Below are 21,780 nucleotides of genomic sequence, written 5' to 3'. Positions count from 1 at the left end.
GCTTTGAAATCAGGATGCATCTTACAATTGATGTGATCAGAAAGAATTATGTCATATTTTAAGTGGCAGAGTTTTTTATTCTTATTACATAAAATAATGGTGCATCTTATAATTGATGACATCTTAAGTTTATAAAATATAATTGGCATCTTAAAGATGATAAAATCTAATAATATATTACTAATTCTTTATTTCCTATTCAGATTGTAAGAAAATTTGTTAATATCTATTGTCCTTCTAGTGAGTCCCTCCTGATGCCTCTTTAAAATGCCTGGGCCAATTTCAGTGATACTGTTTTACTCCACACAAACCACACTGAGACTCCCTCCAACCCAAAATTGCTCTCACAATTGTTTCCATCTGTGCATACTTTTTGCCCCTCTTTTATTTTTTATTTATTTGTTTATTTTGCAGGGGGAATATTCACCCTAAGCTAACATCTGTTGACAATCTTCCTCCTTTTTTCTTCCTTTTCCCCCGACAAAGCCCCAGTGCATAGTTGTGTATAGTCATGTGTTCTTCTTATTCTTCTGTGTGAGCCACCACCACAACATGGCTACTGACAGACGAGTGGTGTAGTTCCACACCCAGGAACCAAACCCAGGCCGCCAAAGCAGAGGGTGCCAAACTTTGACCGCTGGGCCATCAGGGCTGGCTCTTTTTGCCCATCTTTTAGAAGGACCAGGGAATCTAGCAGTAGCTGCTGCTGTCTTCTGCCCATCTTCCTCCACTCTTCCTACAATAAACCCCTACAAGTTCATGTCCCCAGTTAGGCCTATGTGGCAGAATTGGAATAAAGCTACTGGTATTGGGAAGTTCTCACTTCTGCCTGTTTTGGGATTCCAAGGGAACCCACTCTGTCCTCTGCTCCCAAACAGTAGCATGGATGGGATGGTTGGGGGAGATCATCAAGGAGATGATGTCTTTTGTGAATCTTCATTTTGAATTGTTTGGCTAATGAGAAACTACACCTGCGCTTGGAAAGATAGCCCTCTGCTGTTTTCCAGACCTGGGCTCTTTCTGGGAGGATGATGAGGCAATCAAGAAGTAGGTGTGGTGAAACCAATATCATGGGAGGATTAGCTGTTTGATAGTTTGGAGCTTTAATTGGGACTGGTTCCCATATTTAGGTGTGGTGACTTGGACACTGTATATAGAAAGAATAAACAAAATACGTATAGATATAAAAACCTCTTTTATTAATATAGAGGCAGTTTGTTTTATTCAATATCTTTTCCTTTTATAGCTCCTACCTCCTCTTTAGAATCTTCCAGTAGCATAGAACAAGAAAAGTACTTGCAAGCCTTACTGAATGCAGTTTCTGTCCATCAGAAACTCAGTGGCAATAACACCCTTACTGTCAGGCCAGCACTTGCTCTGTCTCCAGGTAAGATTTGATAATGCTTTTCTTCTTGACAGCTGTGAAAGGTCAGATTCATTCCTAGGGTTTGTCTCTTTAGTTATTTGCACTGTTTTGTCAACATGACCCCTCAAAGTTTTACCTTGTGGGGCTATAACTTTAGTTCCTTTTACTTAGAAGGCAGGGTACCTCTATTAGTTTCTAGTAAACTTAGTAACCAAATTTCGAGATTCAAGTATTTCTTTTTTAAAGGAGTAATAGGGGAGGAGGTGGGGAACATAAGGTCATCTGGGGTTTTTTTCCTAGAATTTGTTTTACATAGACTTTAAAATACTGTTACAAAGTTGAATGGATAAGTTGAACATCTGTTTATTAAAAGTATATTTATTAAAATCATCATTTTTTAAGTTTGAAATTCCAAAAGTTTCTGCAGCCTTTTATGATTTGCAGTACAGTTTGTTTTCACTAGATTTGGATGAAGCCATTAAGACTTGTACTAATATTTTGTTTCAGTTATCATGTGATGGAACCCCAAAGGGTTCATGTAGAGGTAACCCTAATGTGTTAGACACAGGAGCATGTGACTTGAGAAGCTGGTCTCCCTGGCTTAATCAGCTATTTGAATTAGCTCAACATAAGCAGAAAGTGGCTTTTCTTGTAAAGTAACACCATGCATGCCTTGCTTCATTTATCATTAAATTCTCTGATTGCACTTGCCAAACCTAACTCTCTGTAATCTTGCAAATGTGTGTATCTTTGAGGAAATAGTAACAGTGCCTTGTTAGCTCTGTTGAAGCTTTGGGTACTTAAAAAGTACAATGTTTGGCAGCAATTAGACATGCTACCCATGAAGATAACTTTTTGTCATTTGAGTAATGTTAACCCGAACGACATGGTTTTTGTTCTTCTTTTTGGCTGACTTTAGGGACTGAAAGGAGGACTTCAAGAATGTCCACTGTGCTTAAGCAGGTAGTGCCAGGACATTTGGATGTAAACCCATCCAATAGCTTTGCTCGAGGAGGTTAGTAAGATTGATTTTATGACTGAGCACTGATACAACCTTAAAAGCAGAAAACTTTTTTCTAGATAGTGATACTTTAAATCAACTGATTATGGTTCAAATTGTTCTTAATTACCCTTTTCTGAAGGAATGATCAGATTTGTTACTAGCATGGTGACAGATGAGTTAAGCCTTGTGGGACAAGAGGTATAATAATTGCTGAAATCTTATCTGTTGGTGGGTTTGGAAGCATTGGGAGGTGAGGGGAGCATGTCTAAATGGTGAATCAGCCCTGGGAGCACTCCATGATGCTTCAGGTTTCCGGGGTAGAAGGGCTGATCACAGAAGCATAAACAGCTAGAGAAGTGATCCCAGACCCAAGGGCTGTACCTCCAATACCGGTTATGTTTACTCCTGTTCTCTGAAATGCTGGTTTGGGGAATAAGAGAGAATGATATCCAGGTTACTCTTTCCTCTGGACTGTAGCTGCTGGTGTGAGGAAATAGAGAAAGGCTGAATATGGCTCTTTTAGGTCCAAAGAGTGGCCTACTTTTGTCTCTGGAGGTTTGTGTTGGGTTTTTTTACTTTGCAAAGGAAATTCCAGACCAGGTATCTGGATTGTAAAGTCCCACTGCTTCACAATAGAGTCATAGAATCTTAGAATCTTCCTCTCACCTGCATGCAACGCTGAATCCCCTTGAAAACATACCAAGTGAGTGATCTTGGTTCTACTTGAACACCGTCCGTGGTGGGAAACTCATTTCTTCCCAAAAGTAGTCCCTTTTGTTTGTAAGCAACTTTATTTGTTAGAAAATTCTTTCTCATATTGATCTAAAAATCTACCACCATGTAACTTTTACATATTGACCCTAGCTCTGCCCTCTAAAGTGAGAAAATTCTAAATCTAATCTCCCTCACTACAGCCCTTCAGATTTAAAAACCATTCTCATCTTTTCTCTCTGAGAACTTTCATTAACTCTAAATATTCCCAATTCAAATAGTTGCAGTCCACTCACCATCTTTGTCATTCTGTGTATTCGCCACAGAACTGAACTCATGCAGCCTGAGATTACCTTAGATATGAGGACAGCCCCATCACTCCGTTGACCCTGTTGAGATTAATATCATTTGAAATCGCTTTGTCTGCTTCACGGGTGCTATTGTTCTTAACAGCCTTGAGGGTTAGTTTTTGGACCTAAATATACTATACTATACCTACAAAATTTCATCTTTTTTGGTATGGATTATTTTTTTAGACCTTTGGATCTTGATTGTGTCCACCAGTGTATTAGCTGTTTTCCCAAGCCTCTTGTCATCCACAGATTTCATCACTGTTCTCATGTGATTTGTTGTTTAAAAGAATGTTGAACAAACCACAGCTAAGGACAAAAGCCTTCAGCAAAATAATATAGAAGCCTCTCTGAAGAAAGAGACTTATCTGTTAATCTATACTGGTTATTAGTCCTCCTACTAAAACTCACCTGGCCCATATTTCTAAATCTCTCTGAATCTCTTTAATCTAATATTTGCCGATCTTTCAAACTGTTAATTGTATCACAGAAGATTTTATGGTTAGTTTAGCATGACTCATCATAGGAATTAGTCCTTTTTCGTAAGTAATCATAAATAGTCCATTAATAACCTGTTTTAGAATTTGGTTTAGAATCAACATGAAGGCTTTATTTTACAAAATACTCTTTTTTCCCTTTTGAAAACCAAGATGACTATGCACATCTCCTGGCAGTCATATTGGTTCTTTGGATACTTTTTTTCCCACCTCATTAGAACTTTCTGCAATTGCAGGATTTCCTGAAAGCTTTCAACCTTCCTCAGTCATCTTCCTAATTAGGCCTTAAAGTCATTGTATTAGTTTTTTAGAGCTACTGTAACAAAGAGCCACACACTGTGTGGCCTAAACAACTATTGTCTCAAAGTTCTGGAGGCTAGAAGTCTGAAATCAAGATATTGTCAGAGTTGGTTCCTTCTGAGGGCTGTGAGGAAGAATCTTTTCATACCTTTCCACTGGCTTCTGGAGGTTTGCTGGCAATCTTTGGCATTCGTTAGCTTGTGGAAGCATCACCCAGATCTCTGCCTTCATCTTCACATGACATTCTCCCTGTGTATCTGTCTCCAAATTTCCCTGTTTTATAAGGACAGAAATCATACTGAATTAGGAGCCCACCTCACTCCAGTATGACCTCATCTTAACAACTAATTACATCTGCAACAATTCTGTTTCCAAATAAGGTCATATTCTGAGTATCCATCCTAATTGGGTGTTAGCACCACAACATATAAATTTAGGGGGTGGGGAACACAGATCACCCATAACATTCATATATGACTTTTTTTGGACTTTTAAAAATACTATTGTTTTAAAGTTTAGGATACAAACCTCATTCTTCTCATCATTTCTTTCTTGGTGAATATGAACTAAAAGATAATGCAGTGGCTTTCTCCTAAGGTTCCTGGTATTCCTTCTGTCAGATTTGGTCCAAGGTTGTAGTTCCTCTTATTGCTTCATTTACCGTCTGAAAGTTTATATTGTTGGCAAGGCACAGCTTTTCCATTCAGCTTTTGGTAGAATGCAGCTTCCAGCACAGGTCTGGTTAGTTGAAGCCCTCCCACCCCACACCCTGCTCTTGTGTTTTGCCTTGAAAACTTCATCAAGAACATGTGACCTAGTCTTCCATTTGGCCAGGTGACCTATAATATAAATTTTAGCTGCAAAATTGTCTCTCCTTCTATGTAGGTACCTAAGGCTCATGGATATTCACCGATCTATTTCGACTGCATTATCTTCTGTTTTTTTATATTGGCCTCAGACTCATGGCTTTTTTTAGACAAGGGGATCCCCACTAATGGTTACATTCTAATTATGAGTCCATTCTTTACTCTTCTCAAAGATACCTGGAAAGCTATATTTACCTCTTAAGGTTAAAATCTTCTATTTAATTTGTTTCTGACCCATTATATGCACAATGAGGCCGTAATTATTATTTCTGACACCCTTCCCAAATATTTTCTTCTGAAAATTACTGTGAACTTAGTATGTTTCCTTATGAGTTTTTTTGCCCCTAACCAGATGCCCATCATTCTGGTGTTTTAAGCTAAGATCCCGAAATGCAAATCTCATTCTTTTTGCTCTATCTCTTAATTCTTCACTCCTAAAGCCAAATCTTCCAAGATCTCAGTCATTAATTGGAAGATGAGATACTTCTATTTCCTGGCACCTTCAGCTGCTTCTGTGATCCCTAGAGCTTCTTCCATTGTCTTTTCTGATAGTGTCATTTCGTCTCATATAGAGTAGCAGGAATGGACTGGAGCAAGCAAGTTTGGGAAGTCTCAGAAGATTCCCTATTAACATGAACATGGCAGGCAGACACACACTCAAATTGGCCAGGGCAAGACTAGGTGTAGACACTCGCGTGCCCTGCAGGTAGTTCGTTTCCTTGTTCCTGCCCTCAAGTACAGTCTCTTCATTCTTGCCGAGCGCTAGGTACCGCTTCCGCAGAGGCTCCTCATTGATCCTGTAGGGAAGAGCCTCCTAGCTCTAAATCTTCCTCTTAGCCTTCTCCTTTTTTGCTCTTCTGTGTATTTTCACTGTTTTTTATTCCTTTCTTTGTCAAAGAATCTTATTTCCTGTTTCCTTCTGATGTTATTTCCACTGTGTGCCTTTCCCCCTCTGATGAACCAGAGTCTAGACTGACCTGCACCTTCTCCTTAACCGTTTTTTCAGTCAGGGTGTTCACTTTGCATTCAGCAAGCATGTTGATGACTTCCCACGATAGGGGAAGCAACCTGTTTTACACACGAACCAGTTAAGAAAAAAATGAAGATGTGAATAGATCACATTGTTTTTCATTTAAAATTAAAATAGCTTTTGAGCCCCATGGGGAAAACACATATACTTACAACTTGGATAAATTATTTTGCTGAGTAGAAAAATGCCATGAGAAAATTGGTACTCCCTCTTAAATACAAAAATATAAAAGCTGGTATATTTGAGAAGTAGCCACATGGAGGCAGCTTTTAACTTTTCCTCGTTTACATTTCTATGGCCCTTTAAGTTTCTCTACATGTGTTATTTTATCCATGAAATAACCTCCAGAGTAGGTATTATAAGAGGCTCTGAGAGATGAAGTGAATTGGCCAAGGTCACTTAGCAAATAACAGAACTGGGACTAGGATTAGTTCAGTCCATTTCAGTGCAGCATTCACTGAGTATAGCTTGTATCTCATGCACTGTGCTAGGCATCAGGGCACGTTGATAAATGCGGTACCCCATCCCCATATCCAGTCCAAGCATTCTTTCCTTTCTCTCCTTTGTCAGAACAGAGTGGAGGGAACACCACCAGTGCTTCGGAAACATTCCTGCTCTAAACAACAGTGCATTCCCAAGGGTGGGATGAGCTGCATCACTTCTTCACTGAAACCGCCCCCTTAGCCAGATCCTTCCGGACAGATCCGGGGTCGTACGATTGCCTAGGTGACAAGACACTAGAGTTTGGTTCAGTTATAGTCAAATTCAAACCACAGCCTTACTTCTTAGTGTGTGCTAATAAGCAATTTAGGAAACTTCTTAATTCTCCATGTCCTCATCAGTAAAATAGAGATAATAAATAGTATGTATCTAGCTTTAGAGTAGTTACAAGGAATCAATGAAATAATATATGTAAGGCACTTAACAGTAACTGGCTGATAATAGGAGCTCAATAAATGTTAATTCCATTATTATTGTTATAGTTATTATCACTTTTGTTGCCTAATACTCTGCTGAAATGGGAGGAAAGTCTACCTTTACATTTAAATTGCCTTAAACCCAATTGCTGTTCACTGGCCTACGCCAAGAAGGTAGATGCCATATGTTCTAAGTCTAGGCCAATAACTTTCAAACTTTTTTGATTATGACTCAGAGTAAGAAATACATTTTATATCTATATGTATAGATACGTATTCATTTTCTATCACAGTTCAGGTAGGAATAAGTCATAATGCAAAGTATATATACTAAAACAAAAGTTTCATGAAACAATATTCATCTATACCTCATGCAGTGCACATAGTACATTCAATTCTAATCTGTTTCACTTTTTCAAAAATACTGATTTGACCTACTAAAGTGATTTCACAAACCACTAAGGGGGACTCTGCAGTTTGGAAAAACACAATTCCAGGCCAGTGTTACATGCTCACGACGAATATTTGACACCTAGGAATCACTCAGGAAGCTAAGTAGACCTCACACCAATGCAATAGTGGTTTTGGTTTACATGACTGCCAGATGGGGTGACCAATTCTGAAAGCCCTCTGCTGGCCCCATATCAGTACAGATCATTTTCTCATTGCTGATTTTCTGCTATGTGATAAACACTTGGCAGTTTTTCATTAATGAGCCTCTATTTGGAGAATTCCTCCTTTTTAGTTTGTCTTAGTCTGGAAGCAAAGCTAAACTGGCCATGAAAACTCTATGAATAGCAGTGGAGCATTGTCTGATACAGTGCTGGAAGGTGCGAGGATGGCGCAAAAGATCCAGGCAGGGCTCCACTCTGCTGTCCACAGGGTTGCTGGGAGTTGGAATCTACTCAATGGCACTAACAACAAATTTAATGGTTTTTTTATTTAATGCCCTCTTTTCATTCTTTCATGGCAAATAATTGAGTTGAAGATATAATTAGAGGACCACAACAGTTCACGGTGTGTCAATTTTCCAAAAGAAAATAATCGACGGTTGTTTTCAGTACCTGTGTATCAGGCTCTCAGCATGGATATAAGAATAAATACGATTAGGTCTCTGCCCTTTAGAGCACACAATCTAGAAGAATAAAATGTGCAAATAATCACAATACCATGTGATCAGAGTTCAAATAGAGCTATCTACAACTCTGAGGACAGTCAGGAATGCTTTTCAGAGGAGTTCACATAGTTCCTGGATTTTAGGGGATAAGGAGTTTGTCAGGTAAAGAAGTGGGAGAAATCATTCCAGGCAGAGTGACTAGCATAATAAAGTGTGATGTGTTTGGGGAACTGTATCTCGGAATCAGGAACCAACCACTCAAGCTGCGCTGTAAGTGTTTAGTGTCCCATATTCCAACAGGAAAGCTCAAAACCTTGGCAGAAAGGAGAGCAGTCGGCTAGCACACAGGAGGCCTGGGCCTTTGCCCTGCCGCCCCAGGTCTGTGTTCTGTCCTGCAGTGGCACTCTGTGCAGTCAGCCAGCGCCTCTGCAGCCCTTAGCTTCCTCACTTCCCTTGGCCACTAAGCCATCAGCGCCCTGCATTTCCTGCTTCCGAAGGAGTGAGACAAATGAAAAATCATTTCTAGTGATTTTTCTTTTATGAAATTGTCATATTTTATGCAGTTTTGCAATCTATAGCTTAATCATACTGCTGTTAAGGTTTTCAATCCTGAATAAATACAGAGTCATTTTTCTTAACTGGCTTGAATAGTCCTTTTGTTCAGGAAATAATGTAACTGTAACTTACTGCTCACCGTTTTTGTTATTACCAGATAAAGTTTGCCATAGTCACGAAACACTTTCTGTTGGAAAAAAGATATTACTCAAATTACAAAAGTATTATCTCTAATATTGCCTATCATTTTGGTGCAAGTAGGGATTTTAGGAGAAGTCATTACTTTGATCATCACAAGCTGTCCTTTAGTGGCATTGGGTATTGTCACAGGATCATGAATTTTTGCTGCTCATAACTGTCTGTTTATAGAAAATAAGTGTAATTTCCAAATGAAAAAAGAAAAAAGAAGATAGCGTGGCAATGCTTAATGCTCTACTGCAAAACATGCCCTTAGTTATTCCAAATGGTTGCTAGAGCTTTGTTCCTGATGTGATGACCTTGCTCAAGGAGCAAACGTGTTGTACAACACATAGCGTTTGCCAGTCAATCAGCCTCCTTAAGGACTAGGGCCAATGCTTTCCTAACATTTACCTCCCCCTCCCAAAATTCCTTAATTTTATTATATAAATTTGTTTCTCACCAAATGACAATCTGCAAAAGCTTATTCCATTTGGTATAATTTTTTAGTGGCCCTCTCTGCTGTGCTGTCCATTTCATTGTGCTTATAATATTTATAAACAGGTGCTGAAGTTTCATTTAACAGGCGCTCAGTTCATCTTTTTTGTGTGACTGCAGCTTTTTATTTGTTAATCAGATCTTCTACTTTTATTATATTTACATTTTTCTCCTATGTTAACTTAATTTTAAAAATTAAATAACCTATGCTTCTCTTTTGCTCTGATGTTTGCTGCTATATGCATTTCATTCCTCCTTCTGTCTTTAATCTTACCTACCAGTGCATGGGTACAGAGATAAATGTTTTACTCAGTCAAATCCCAAATCTTCAACTAAGGCAAGAGTCCATAATCAAGGTACTGTATTCTCCGTCCTGATGTGTCACTCCTTTTAACCGTCTTTGTATAAAAGCATATGTGTTACAAGTGACTTTTTTCACATTTGTTTGTCAAATTATATCCTTTATTCCCATCCACATTCTGAATTTCCTCTGTGATTCCATTTACAAAAATTTGCCATAATATCTAAGACAGGCTCATAGGTTATATAGAAAGATTCATCCATGTTAAGCAGAAATCACCTACAAAACCTTTTTTTGGGAACTGGTCTCCTGAGCCTAGAAGTGCTCATAAAAAAGAGAAGTGGATGTGACATTATCATAGTGACTTTTAGTCACCTCGAAACATGGCTTGATTTAAGATTTAGCAAAGATTAAAGCTTCTCAAAGAGCCTTTCCAAATCAAGAGAAGAAAACCCACTTCAGGGAAACAGTGACAGTGTCCTGTACCCCTGTGACCACATCACTGAAGGAGCACCACAGTCCACGGGCACTCGTAAGGGGCTCTGCTGTTTTGAAGGTGCTCTGTACTAGTCACATTTGAGACTTAGTATATGCCTTTGTGTTTGGATATTTAATATTTAATAGTCTCGTTCGCATATAGAAGTCCTTGATTTTCCTAATTAATATAATTAAGGGCAACTTATAACATGAGATTTTTCTAGCAGCTTAGCTTGGCCTTTCCTTTAGAGGACATCTGCTTCTGACTGTAAATTTTAAATAAAGCCTCCTAAAATTCTGTGAAATGCATATTACCAAATTTACAGCTTCTCACTATTTTTCATGGATACTGGAAGAAAAAGACTATAATATAATCTTTACTAGTTTAAAATTACATCATTTTGGCGTGATACACAAATATTAATTCTGAATCTAGCCTCAGATTTTAGTAGGTTTAGTAACGTTCTAATTTATTTCTTAGTCTAGATTCTTGTTGAATTGACTGACTAAAGCAGAAGAATGTGCCTTACTTCTTTCATGAAGCTCTGAGAAACTGAGTTACTCCACGTTCTCCTCCCTAGGCTTCAGTATCGCCTCCTGTCCAGGCTTTTCGTTTCCCAGTGTCAGCACACTCTTTCCATTCGTGATCTTAGTATTTACTTATAAATATTGACTTTACATTAAAATATAAAAATAGGATTGACTAGGGTGACTTCTTAGACTTCAATTCTAAGATTGTGTGATTTTGAAATGCTATGTTAAATAATACTTAGGTGTTACAAAAGTAAATGACAGATAACTAATATGATCCATTATTATTTAGATTAATTAACTTACTCTTACCTTTAAAACTGTACCTACAGAGCATGCATCTTTTTCCCTATTTGGTGGCATTCCCACATCAGATTATCTCACTCAATTATTTTGGCTTTGTGAAGGTGTATGGGCAAGTCTTCGCTCTAGCACTCGCCTGATCAGCTCTCCAACATCCTTCATTGATGTTGGCGCCCGGCTGGCCGGCAAGGATCACTCTGCCTCCTTTAGTAACAGCGCCTACCTGCAAAACCAGCTCTTGAAACGCCAAGCAGCCCTTTATATATTTGGCGAAAAATCCCAACTAAGGGTAAGATTTCTTTTTCTGACTTAGAAACTTTATGGATACATGAAGGCAGTTTATAAAATTTACCTCATAAAACAGCTTTCCTAGAAATTTTTTTTTTGCAGCATGGCTTCTTAACCTGGAGTTAATAATAATTTCAAAGAAATTTTTAGCTCATACATATGTATGTATGTATATCTACCATATATTTATATATATGTACAGATACATATACATATGCATATTTATTAGCCATGAAAATAAGTACTTACTCATGATCATGTAAAAAATTCATAAACATCAGGAATATTGGAAATAAGAAATAAGGCTATTCAGGCTGTGATTTTCCACTATCTAAGTTCAATTTCCATAGGAATCTCTGTCCATGGCACAACGGCTGTTTTTGTTGTTGTAAGCCTATTGATAAAGAAAGTTACAGCAAAGTAGAAGAGGGGAAAGAAGAGGACTATGGCACTGTGCATGGAGGCAAGGGAAGCCCAAGGCTATGTTTTCTAAGTTACATTTCTTAAAACTTCACAAAACTGTATATACAGAGACACTTGTCTTAAGACATGTCAGAAAATTCAAAATATAAGATGCTAACCAACTTTATTCTAACTTTTCAATTATTATGCTAAAGAACACTATGCTGAGGTCCCATAAATTATAAAAATAGTCTCTACCTCCAAAAACAACAGTAATTCCTCAGGTTTAATGTTTTTGCAGTTCACACATTACAAAATAAACTTCATTACTACTGACACGTGTATGGGAAATAAAATCATTTGTTAATTCAGAAGTCCTCTCAAAGTTTAGTCCACTGCTCCCATCAGCCCTGGACTATCTAGACAGACTTTCAGTTAAACTATGGAACAGAGGCTGTGAGCAGGCTCCCACATGCTTGGTCCTCGAGATGCCAGTGACTGAGTCACCTCTTCAGAGGCAAGCTGCCTTTGTTAGCTCTTCTCCCACCACCTGGACTACTGCAGTCACTTAGTCACCAACCTCTAGGGTAGAGAGCATGAAACTGCCAGGTAATGCTCAATTTTTAAATGTGCACACGTCTTGTGATACAGCAGATAATATTATATCCAGAAAATGGTTGGAATATTTTTCAACAGTAATCCAGGGTTGCCTGCACAGCCTCCTTGCACCAGTGTCTTTTTCAGAGCAGACACTTTCTACACGTCGGCATACCACTTACCCAAGGTTTGTCTGCTGAGTGCTCAACTCTGCCATTCCCTTTGCACGGCAGTCCTCAGGTTAGCTGTGTGATCATGCACATGTGAATAAGGAGCACTGACCACCTGAGACCATCCCACCTTCCCTCCCTGCTCCCTTCCCTCCCTCCCTCCTTTCTTTCTTGCTTTCTTTCTTTCTTTTTCTTTCTTTCTCTCTCTCTCTCTCTTTTCAGTAAAGCATTATATTTAAAAAACATAATTCCACCATCCCAGCACAGTAGTCATTAGGATTTTTGTATACTCCCTTCCAGTTTTGCTTTTTCTTAATTCAGTTGGGGTTGGAGAGTATGGGTCCATATCTGTCTGATGTGTGCCACATTCTAACTAGCACAGTGCCATCTAGTTGCAACTCCACACCTTTTTCTTCCAACAAAGGAAACATATAGGAAAGCAAATAAGTGAAGGGAACTTATTCTAAATAATCTTGAATTGGCCTTATTTACCTTTTTAAATTCACATACTTTAATACCTTATACTTAGTAACAAATTCCTTATAACCTCACAGTGTGTCTCAACACTATGGTTGATGACTCCTGGTTTATAAGATAGGCATACTTAGCTCAGCAGTTAGGAAATGGAAAGGAACCTAGTTTTCCTGAAAAGTAAACCATCTTTTATCTACTGTAAGTTAAAAACAAAAAAAACCTATAGAAAAGGTCTCATGTATACTGCTGAGTTCTTTATCTCAAGCCATAACATGTTTGCCTGTTGTATAATAGTCTTCATAATTATTTTAATGACTGCATAGCATTCCATATTGTTGGATATTTCGGTTACTTTCCTTGTCTTCTGTATGTAAAATTGCAGTCACATTTTCAAGCATATAATTTTTTATTATTTTTTTATTGCGATACAATTCACTAGGGTTTTTTTTTTTACATTTTAGGTTATTTCTTTAGGGTCGCTTCCTAAAAGTGGAATTACTAAGATAAAGAGACATTTTTTTTCTTAATACATATTGGAAATGCTATTTAAGGAAAAAAAACTTGTGGATTTTTGCTTTTTATTTTAAAACTTTAATAAGCCTTTTAAAAAATACTCTGAACAAACCAATATGAAACATTAAACAGACCGTATGTGTAAGTCCTTGGCAGTTGTTTTGATTGTGGTAAAATACAAACAACATAAAATTTACCATCTTAACATGTACAGCTCAGTAGTGTTAAGCACATTCATATTGTTGTACAACTAATCTCCAGAAAGCAGTTTTACTCTTAGAAAAGCAGATTATCCAGGAGAGTAATTTGGACAGAATGTGGAGAAAGTAGAAAGAATATGAGAAAATTAATTCATTCTCTGGCATGAGAAGTTAGAGAACTTCTAAATCTTCTTCAGAACTAGGCAACTAGATAATCAAAATAAAATATACCAATGAGCCATCAGTTTAGCTTTCTTTAGTTACAAATGCAACCTCACATAGAATAAATTCCATATGGATTAAAGATATAAATGATAAAAGTACTCAAATAAATATAGATTGATACATGTGTCGTATTGAGTGAAAAAATATTGTCCCAAAGCTGGAAATCAACAAAGCCTTTCATGTTTTGTGGTATTTTTTTTAATTATCATTGACTTTAACATAGTAACTACAGTGTTGTAGTCTTAGGGAGATGAGACAGTAACTTTTATTTCCTTCTCAATGTTTAGCTCTACTTTTTTTTTCATTTTTATAATGACTGTGTTTTACTTGCTTAATAAGAAACAAACGTGTATGTCTACTAACTTTAATTTGTAGATTCTGGAATCTCAACAGTATATTACCTTTTCATTACAATGTGCATCTTAGGAAGACTGAGTGTACAGTTTTGGATTAACCATGCTGTCCATGTGTCGTTGATTCCTCTTTAGACTTCAGGTTCGTGGCCTTATCATTGGCTTATATTTGGTGTTATATGCTCCATCAGGTTCCAACCTACAGTAGTCTCTTCAAGCCAAGTCACACCACTAGAACTTACTGAATGGTTCTTTCCAGGCATACTCACACATTAGCCATGTAAGATTGACTTTCTGGACCCATTGCAGCCTCTGTAGCTACTTGGCCTCAACTAAGTATATATCATTAAGCGTTGCCCTGTTGAAAACATTGATCTTTTACCCATAGCACTTCATCTGCCTAATTCTCTGCATCTTCATCCACAGAACTTCAAGTTAGAATTTGCTTTAAATTGTGAGTTTGTTCCTGTTGAATTTCATGACATCCGACAAGTGAAAGCCAGTTTTAAAAAGCTGATGAGGGCTTGTGTCCCAAGCACCATCCCTACTGACTCAGAAGTGACCTTCCTGAAAGCACTGGGAGACTCTGAGTGGTTCCCACAGGTAAAATCTGGAGCAGCTTGCCTTATAACTCAAGGAAAGAGAGGCCCAGGCAGATACACAGAATTCACAGTTGAGAAAAAAATATTGTGTTGCCCCACTACCTGACATCCTCCCCTTGATTGAGTGCCCTCTATAAAGGCCTTTCAGCTCCAGGAAACTATATGATATAGGAGATGAGCAGGTAGAATTGTTCGTCCCTGGGTTTTTATCACTCTCTAACTGAAAATTTGGTCTCCCTAGGATGGGTTAAGGAGGAAATCATTATTTTTAGATGGAAACTCTTGATACACAATAAATTTAATCAACATATATTTTATAGGGCTCCTGTTCTGTTGTCAGCAGAGTGAGGATCCAGGACTAGTGTAATTTCTAGATGGCTCTAAGAGCCTTTCCTTCTTACTTTTTCACCTTCCATTTGTCTCTCCCTGTTCCATGCCTCTAGATTCTAGATTCACCCCCAAACCAGCCACCAAAGGTACATTGGATGCCCCGAGGCCTACCTAAGCTTTAGGAAAAACCACATCTTTCCTTCGGCTAAGTCAAACTTGGGATGTTTTTAATTGAACTCTTATGTAAAATTAAAGAGAGAGAGGTATACCAGTACACCTAACCCACATTTCTTGCAAACCACAGAAAGAAAGGTGTTTATGACATGTATGTGTTAGACACTGATGCAGACATTTGGCCAAGAGCATCCCTGCGTTAGAGCCTTCAGCCTTGTCTTTGGGCCCCTAATGCCATGACCATTATTCCTTCTTCCTGGAGGGGTTCCCAGCCCCTCTATCCCCTGGCCCACCTACCTCCAAGCCTGCTGCCTCCCTTGAGGAGGAAAAGGGTTATTTCCCACAATACATCAGACTAAAAGACCAAAAAAAGCCAGGAAATGATGTGAATACCCAGGGCAATGACTATTCTCAAGGTACTTAAACTATAGAAAAACAGCCACATATACAATTAGCTATAAATCGATATGAAGGTATGTTAGTTACTATTAAGGCCATTCAAGATACTTGGAGTACCCATGGAAGGAGCTGATCGGTACTCCTGTCTGTCCCTAAACTGTAAGCCTAAGCCCCAAACTGCTTCCAGCACCCAGCCTATGTATCTCTGTTTCTGGTACATTCTGTGTTCTGCTCCTTACTCCAAAGTGAATCCATACCAGAAGTTAATGACTAAAACAATGGAAAACATTGCCCCATTTGGGATGTTGGCATTTTAAAAGGTAACTCAGAGCAAATGCTAAGCCCAGGAGAATTCAGGCCTGGTAATAGCTGTGTTTCAAGAATGGTGAGGAGGAGCTTCCTATTGCTAGAGAGGACGTGTGCCTTCTTCCTGTGTTTAAAATAGCCTACCTCTGTTTAAAATGAGGGGGTGTTTTGTTTTAGTTCAGAGTTGGATACATTCTACAAGTGATGTCAAGTGATGCTAAAAATATTTTTTTTAATTAGAATGTTACACATTTGGTTTTGGAATCTGTATGCTCTGCTCACACCTTAATTGTTCATTAGAGACTGAGTCAGTTGGCTTGGCTTAAAAAGCTGAGCACAAATACAAGTTTTCTTCCCATTTAGTACACAGTACAGACAAATAAGAGTGCCTTTTTAAAAGAAATAACTCATTTATCATAAAATTCATCCTTTTAAAGTATACAATTCAGTGCTTTTTAGTATATTCACAGAGTTGTGCAACCGTGCCCACTAATTCCCAGAAAAATTAAGAGTATCTGAAACAGAACTTATTACATCATAGGAAAACAAATTTAAGTCCAATTACTATGTTGGGAGAGCCACTTAGAATCTCTGTCTTTTCCACTCTGGAATTATAGCTCTTCTGCTTTTCGGGGAATCATGTAAGGTCAATTTATTTCATTACGTATCACTTGAACACATTGTTTTAAAATGTGTCATTGTTTAATTTTGATTTTGACAAAGAACTTTTAAGTATTTATAACTTATGTGGTTCTTCTTTCCAAATGCTTTATCCCTAACTTGATTATCTAAGGTTGACAGCAAGCCCGTCTGTTCTTGGTGCTCAGAAAGTGTTTGGTCTAATTGTGGCCTCCTTTCCTATCTCTTAGCTTCACAGGATAATGCAGCTGGCTGTGGTTGTATCAGAAATACTTGAGAATGGTTCCTCCGTTTTGGTCTGTTTGGAAGAAGGCTGGGACGTCACTGCACAAGTAAACTATTAAAATATATTTTCAGATGTTTGGTTTTATATTTGTATTTCAATTCACTTGTTTTTAAGTTCTGCAGATGAATCTTTTGTGCAATGACTAATGTGTTTATGGACAGAGAAAGTCCTGTGTTAAACACCACCTGGTATCCATCAGAAAGCTCTGTGCCGTGAGCTTCCAGGCCCTGGATAGCTGAGAGCTCTAGCTCAAGGCATCAGGCCCCCTCACCACAGATGCAAAATGCAAACATGCGCATGGAGCCCTTGACCAGCAGTGTAGGACATGGACCATCCTTCCTGGATTTTGTCAGCCCTTTTCCTGGTTCTCTATAAGCCCTTCCTTTGCTCACTCCAGAGTGAAAAGGAAAAGTATGAGTATAAACTACAGTAAGACATTAATCTATACCTGCCAAAAACTGGATGTAGGTTTGAACTGATGCTCTGAGCTCATGAATTAATCTAGGAGAAGGCCACAGTCAGCAATCTGACCAGGTAAGGATTAAAATCTTAATTCCCTGAAAGAGAGCATGTAGCCGAAAGGAATTTGAGTTTGAGTTTTCACTGGAAAGTTTGCATAATTATTTTGATTGGCTGTCCTGGAGCAGTTGGTGAACAAATTTGCTGTCCAGGTAACTTTGCTTGTGAATTAGCTATCATTAAAAGGAAGTGCTTTGTCTTAGCAACAGGATTTTTTCAGGACTGAAAGTAATAAAGTGTTCATCCTGTTTGTGCCCTAGGTCACATCCCTGGTTCAGTTACTCAGTGATCCCTTTTATAGGACACTTGAAGGCTTCCGGATGTTGATCGAAAAAGAGTGGCTCTCTTTTGGTCATAAATTCAGTCAGCGGAGCAGCTTGACCCTCAACTCTCAAGGTAGTGGTTTTGCTCCAGTCTTCCTGCAGTTCCTAGACTGTGTCCACCAGGTAAGTAAAGTAAGCTTAAATTGACTTGATATGAGGGAAAGAAAGGAAAAGAGCTGGCATTTATTGAGCATTGGAGTGTCGTGCCAGGTACCTTCATGTCATAACTCTGATGGAGTCAGCCATAAGACTTGCTGAATTCTTAGCAGTGGGTTTCTGGGAATGGAGGAGAAAAAGAACTAGTTGGTTTCTGAAACTAAGACAGCTGAGCTGGCTATTGGGCTGGCCCCCAAGTGAAATGGCTAGCATTCTAAATTACAATCTCCCAGAAAGAGGAGCAAATTTGGGCTTGTTCTCCAGGAAGGTTCGACCTAGGGTAGAACAAGAAAAATCTCTAGGTGGTGGCAGGGCCTGAAATCCAGCACCTGGTCTTCTCAGTTTGGAAGGACCTTAGCTTCTGCCTGGGAATATAGGAGGTAGAGCTTAACCCCTAGAGAAGATCAGGACCCAGCCAGGCAAGCCTGTGTGGTTGAGAACACTGGCTCAGTTCTACTCGGTGACCTAATCAGGGCTGATCAAGAGACCAGGCAGAAACCCAGGTTTAAATCCACATATAATCCAGTCAAACCCAGTGGGAGTGGAGGTGGGGGAGATGTGAATGGTCTAGGTTCCCTCCTACCTTCGTCTCAGGCACATCAGATATAAACTTATTAATGAGGCCTTGGTCAGGATTGGGCTTGAGAATTGCATGGCACTGAGTTTGCAAGTTGAAGGCATTGGCACCAGTGGCTAAATTTGCCTAGGAAAACCAGGGTTGACATTTTCAGCTTCATTTCATCTGCATTGCATCAATGAATGGGTTCTGGCGTGTCAAACATATTTGTCAGAACAATGAACCTCTTTGAAATATGTTGGCCTCAAGTATCTATTGGAAGGAAAGGTGGAAATGTTTTCAGGAACCAGAGTTGGAGCTAGTTCTTCTGGAGAGGCCCAGTTGGTGTATGGTTATGTTGTTTTGTTTTGTTTTTTATTCTATTAATCATTTGATCAGCTTTATTAATTCACTACATAATTTTTTAAAATTTATTTAAAGTGTATAATTCATTAGTTTTTAGTATATTCACAGAGTTCACAGTGAATTTTAGAAGATTTTATCACCCTGAAAAGAAACTCCATACCTGGTACCAGTGACTTCCCATCCCCCCGACCCCAGCCTCACATACACACACACTGGTGGTGATGTTTTTGATTGTTCCAATCAGCTTCTTAAAGAAAAGACCTATTGAATAATTTCAGTTAATTCCATCTGAGCAGCATCTGAAGAAACTGGTCACAAGGTTGTGTTTATACTTTTAAACTTGCAGCAAATGGTATCTTTGTTTCCTGTTGGAATATTAGCCTTTTTGTTCATACTCCTTTTAACAAGTAGATGAGGGAAGAGTCTGGAGCCCATTGTCTCTGAAACAGAAAGCTTAACTGGGACAGGAGAGGAGTAAGCATCTTTTGTCACTTCTAGAGGTGAAAGCATATGAGTTTTATGATCTTGCTAATTGTCGTATTATGTTTACCAACTGCACTAGGCTCTTTCCTGCCTCCATGCCTATATACCACTGCTAACAATCATTACTAATGTTTATTGACTGCTTACTATGTGCCAGGCACTGTTCTCGGCACTAGTTTATTTCATGATTCTTTCTAAGTCTTTACCTGACCCCCTCATTTGTATTCCTAATGAACCATGCACAGACGTCTTTGGTAGCATCTATAACACTACAATATATTTATTTGTATGTGGCTATTGCCTTCTACCTAAACTGATAATTCTCGGTAACAGGGACTAAGTTATATTAATCTTCATATCCCTAATATCTAACACAATTCTAATTTCAGTCTCTGGAATGTAGTAGACACTCGATAAATATATATAATGAGTGAATAAGTGAAAATTTGAATGACCAACTTGTTCAGACTCTCACTACCCTTCATCAAGACCATCTAAAATATCCTAAGTAGAATTGCTGACATAACTTCTGAAAGGTCAGATACGATGCTCTTATTGTCTTTCACAAAAATCTTTAAAGCAGGCAAACAAAGGCTTTCAGTGGCTCCACATTTTAAAGATTACTCTTCCTCATATTGACTTTGAATATAATCATGTCAAATTTCCCTTGAAGTGTTCGTAAGGCCCACCAGAAGCCTATGTTCTGTCTCAGTAAGTACACTCAATTTTTACCCCTGCACTGAGATAATATCAGTGTTTATTCAGTTGAACACTAAATGAAGCCATTGACTTTCTTTTAGAGTCTATGGTATATAAAAATGCTTATTTCTATTAAAATCACAATCCTTATAATGTGGTGTTCACACATTATAAGAACGTACAGGAACTGAGACCAAATGAGGGAACATCAGAGTCACATCTCCTATCTAAATCTGACTCTGAGGCATAAATTCAATGAGAAGAATGGCAGTCACCTGTGTAGACTTTTTAAATAAAAATTAAACTGAACCCATGTCAGCTTTTTTTTAATTTTTATTTTTTATTTTCTTTATTTTTTTGAGGAAGATTAGCCCTGCACTAACATCTGCTGCCAATCCTCCTCTTTTTGCTGAGGAAGAGTGTCCCTGAGCTAACATCCGTGCTCATCTTCCTCTGTTTTATATGTAGGATGCCTGCCACAACATGGCTTGATAAGTGGTGCATAGGTACACACCCCGGATCCGAACCCGTGAACCCCAGGCCACCGAAGCAGAGTGTGCGAACCTAAGCACTGCACCACCGGGCCAGCCCCATTGTCAACTTTTTTTAAAAATAAGAAACTGAGAATAGGCTGTTTGTGTAATAGACTTCTTTACTGAGCCTTTTAAGATCGCATCTATAGGCATATACAAAATGTCTAATAGTTTCAGTTTCACATGTTTTTATCCTAAAATTGATTTTTTTTTAATTTCTGCTGCCGTGAAAGTTTTACAACTGTTCCTTTTTTGTATATCATGTTGAGGTAACATCCTCAGATTTCACAAGGTAAAATAAAGTTTAAAATGAATGAGTTTGACTGCTGCTTCCCCGAACGAGGGATTAAGACTCTAAAGACAACTTCTGCCGCAGAAAACAGTTGTAAAGTTGGACATGCAGAAAGAATACTTCTCAACAGATGGTATTGGGATAACTGAGTATCTGTATGGAAAAGTATGAACCTTGACCCTTATATTATTCATGAAAATTTATTTCAAATGGATCATAGACCTAAATGGCTAAAGGAAGTTCTTCAAACAGAAAATAAATGATAAAAGAAGGAATCTTGGAATATCAGGAAGGAAAAAACACAACAGAAAGTAAAGTATAGGTACATAGAATAGACTTTTCTTCTCCTGTTGAGCTTTCTAAATTATGGTTGATAGTTGAAGCAAAAATTATAACATTGTTTGTTGTAGTTCCCAATACATGTGGAGGAAACAGTTAAGACAATTACATTATAAATGGGGGAGCATAAAGGGACGTGAGGGGAAACAAGATTTCCACACTTCATTGACACTGGTAAAATGTCAACACCAGTGGACTGTGATAAGATATATAACGTAATACCTAGAACACCCACAAAAAGCACTGTATTACGGGAGACACTCAAAAACACTACAGATAAATCAAAAGGGAATTCTAAAAAAAGTTCAGGTAATCCACAGAAGGCAGGAAAAAGAAAAAGAGAAAAATAGAACAAACTGAAGACAAAAATTAAAATGACAGACTTATTGGGGCTGGCCCAGTGGTGTAGTGGTTAAGTTCATGTGCTCCGCTTCAGTGGCCCAGGGTTCGTGGGTTCAGATCCCCAGCACACACCGCTCATCAAGCCATGCTGTAGCAGTGTCCCACATAGAAAATAGAGGAAGACTGGCACAGATGTCAGCTCAGGGACAATCTTC

General features: G+C 38.4%; 1 protein-coding gene across 8 annotated transcripts in view; it reads left to right on the top strand.

Annotated features, from left to right (window-relative positions):
• Window positions 1-21,780, top strand: part of SBF2 (SET binding factor 2) — a 466,103-nt gene that overhangs the window by 418,692 nt on the left and 25,631 nt on the right. For 3 of the 8 annotated variants that reach the window (XM_023646033.2, XM_070274750.1, XM_070274747.1), the window contains 7 exons: window positions 1,247-1,387; window positions 2,286-2,381; window positions 9,669-9,743; window positions 11,104-11,288; window positions 14,648-14,824; window positions 16,902-17,003; window positions 17,737-17,922. In XM_023646033.2, the coding sequence (XP_023501801.1) occupies window positions 1,247-1,387; window positions 2,286-2,381; window positions 9,669-9,743; window positions 11,104-11,288; window positions 14,648-14,824; window positions 16,902-17,003; window positions 17,737-17,922 (962 nt within the window). The remainder of the gene's footprint in view (window positions 1-1,246; window positions 1,388-2,285; window positions 2,382-9,668; window positions 9,744-11,103; window positions 11,289-14,647; window positions 14,825-16,901; window positions 17,004-17,736; window positions 17,923-21,780) is intronic. The other 5 variants (XM_023646035.2, XM_070274751.1, XM_070274749.1 and 2 more) reach the window with 2 other exon arrangements.

This window comes from Equus caballus, chromosome 7 (assembly GCF_041296265.1).
Source record: "Equus caballus isolate H_3958 breed thoroughbred chromosome 7, TB-T2T, whole genome shotgun sequence".
In the NCBI taxonomy this organism is placed as follows: domain Eukaryota; kingdom Metazoa; phylum Chordata; class Mammalia; order Perissodactyla; family Equidae; genus Equus; species Equus caballus.
Note: the sequence above shows the minus strand (reverse complement) of the source record. Positions and strands in the feature narration are given on the sequence as shown.